The sequence below is a fragment of the Lottia gigantea genome, assembly GCF_000327385.1.
Source record: "Lottia gigantea unplaced genomic scaffold LOTGIsca_2311, whole genome shotgun sequence".
Lineage (NCBI taxonomy): Eukaryota > Metazoa > Mollusca > Gastropoda > Lottiidae > Lottia > Lottia gigantea.
This window is the reverse complement of record NW_008708652.1, coordinates 3,152-4,125: the sequence shown is the minus strand read 5'-3', so window position 1 is coordinate 4,125 and position 974 is coordinate 3,152. Positions and strand designations below refer to the sequence as shown.

At 30.3% G+C, this 974-nt stretch overlaps 1 protein-coding gene across 1 annotated transcript in view; it reads right to left on the bottom strand.

Annotated features, from left to right (window-relative positions):
- Positions 1–228: 228 nt before the first annotated feature.
- LOTGIDRAFT_176634 (hypothetical protein) overlaps positions 229–974 on the bottom strand; it is a gene marked incomplete at both ends in the record, with an annotated part of 3,809 nt that continues 3,063 nt past the window's right edge. The window contains 2 exons of the mRNA XM_009055101.1: positions 229–440; positions 775–885. Of these exons, the coding sequence (XP_009053349.1) occupies positions 229–440; positions 775–885 (323 nt within the window). The remainder of the gene's footprint in view (positions 441–774; positions 886–974) is intronic.

The following is a 974-nucleotide window of genomic DNA, read 5'->3' as shown; positions in this document are numbered from 1 at the left end:
ATGCATGATGGAAGAGGGTAACAAATTACAATAACATGATTTTTTTTTATCTTTTTTAACACTTGAAGGAAACAGATACCATTACAAGATGTGTATGAACAAAATGTTAAATTTCAAGCCAGAAATAGTATATTTTAAATTTTCACTACAAAACTTAATTTCCAGTCTAAAAGGCTTCCTTATGCACTCTCTATCAAAAGGCAATAAATCCGTTAACATGAAAAGTTATCATTTACATTTGCCGAGTTTCATATTATTTAATTTGGATCTGATCTGCGGAAGTGTGCGTCCATTCAAACACTTAAATTTGGCTAACATATTTCTGATGTCCTCATTACGTACTGCAATGTTTTCATGTTTAAGATAAGAAGAAAAATTCTCCTTTAGCACAAGATTCTGTTCTTCTGTCCACGGTTTTTTCTTTTTTTTCTTCAAGTTAACTGAAATGATTAAATGAAATGCAAATGTTTAGTGGTGTCAATTAATCAATAGAACTTTGGCCTTTTAAAATGAAAAATAAAAATTCAACTCAATCCTAAATGCTCAAGCCGCGAGGTTGCCTTCGAAATTTAATTTATAGGGTAAATTGTCCTAAGAAAGTGATGAAAGAAACTCTTTAAATGGATATCTCATGAATATCTGATTTTGATATTAAACTCACATCAGCCACAATCAATTCACGCCATCTAAAAGACCCTACTTTGGTTAATATCAAACAAAACAACAATATGGGTTTACATGAGTATTAATAATCCAAAAATCACTGAATCAAACCTTTTACTGATGATGTACTTGTTACTTCCACATCTTCATCAGATTGATCAATCTCCATATCCATATCAGAACTTTCTTTATTCATTTCCTGAATTTCATTTTCTAAAACACCTGCAGATTATGATAATTCAATATTTTAACAGTGGACAGAGAACATGAAAATCCTTACATAATTAACACATCTACCAACTATGAGTAGT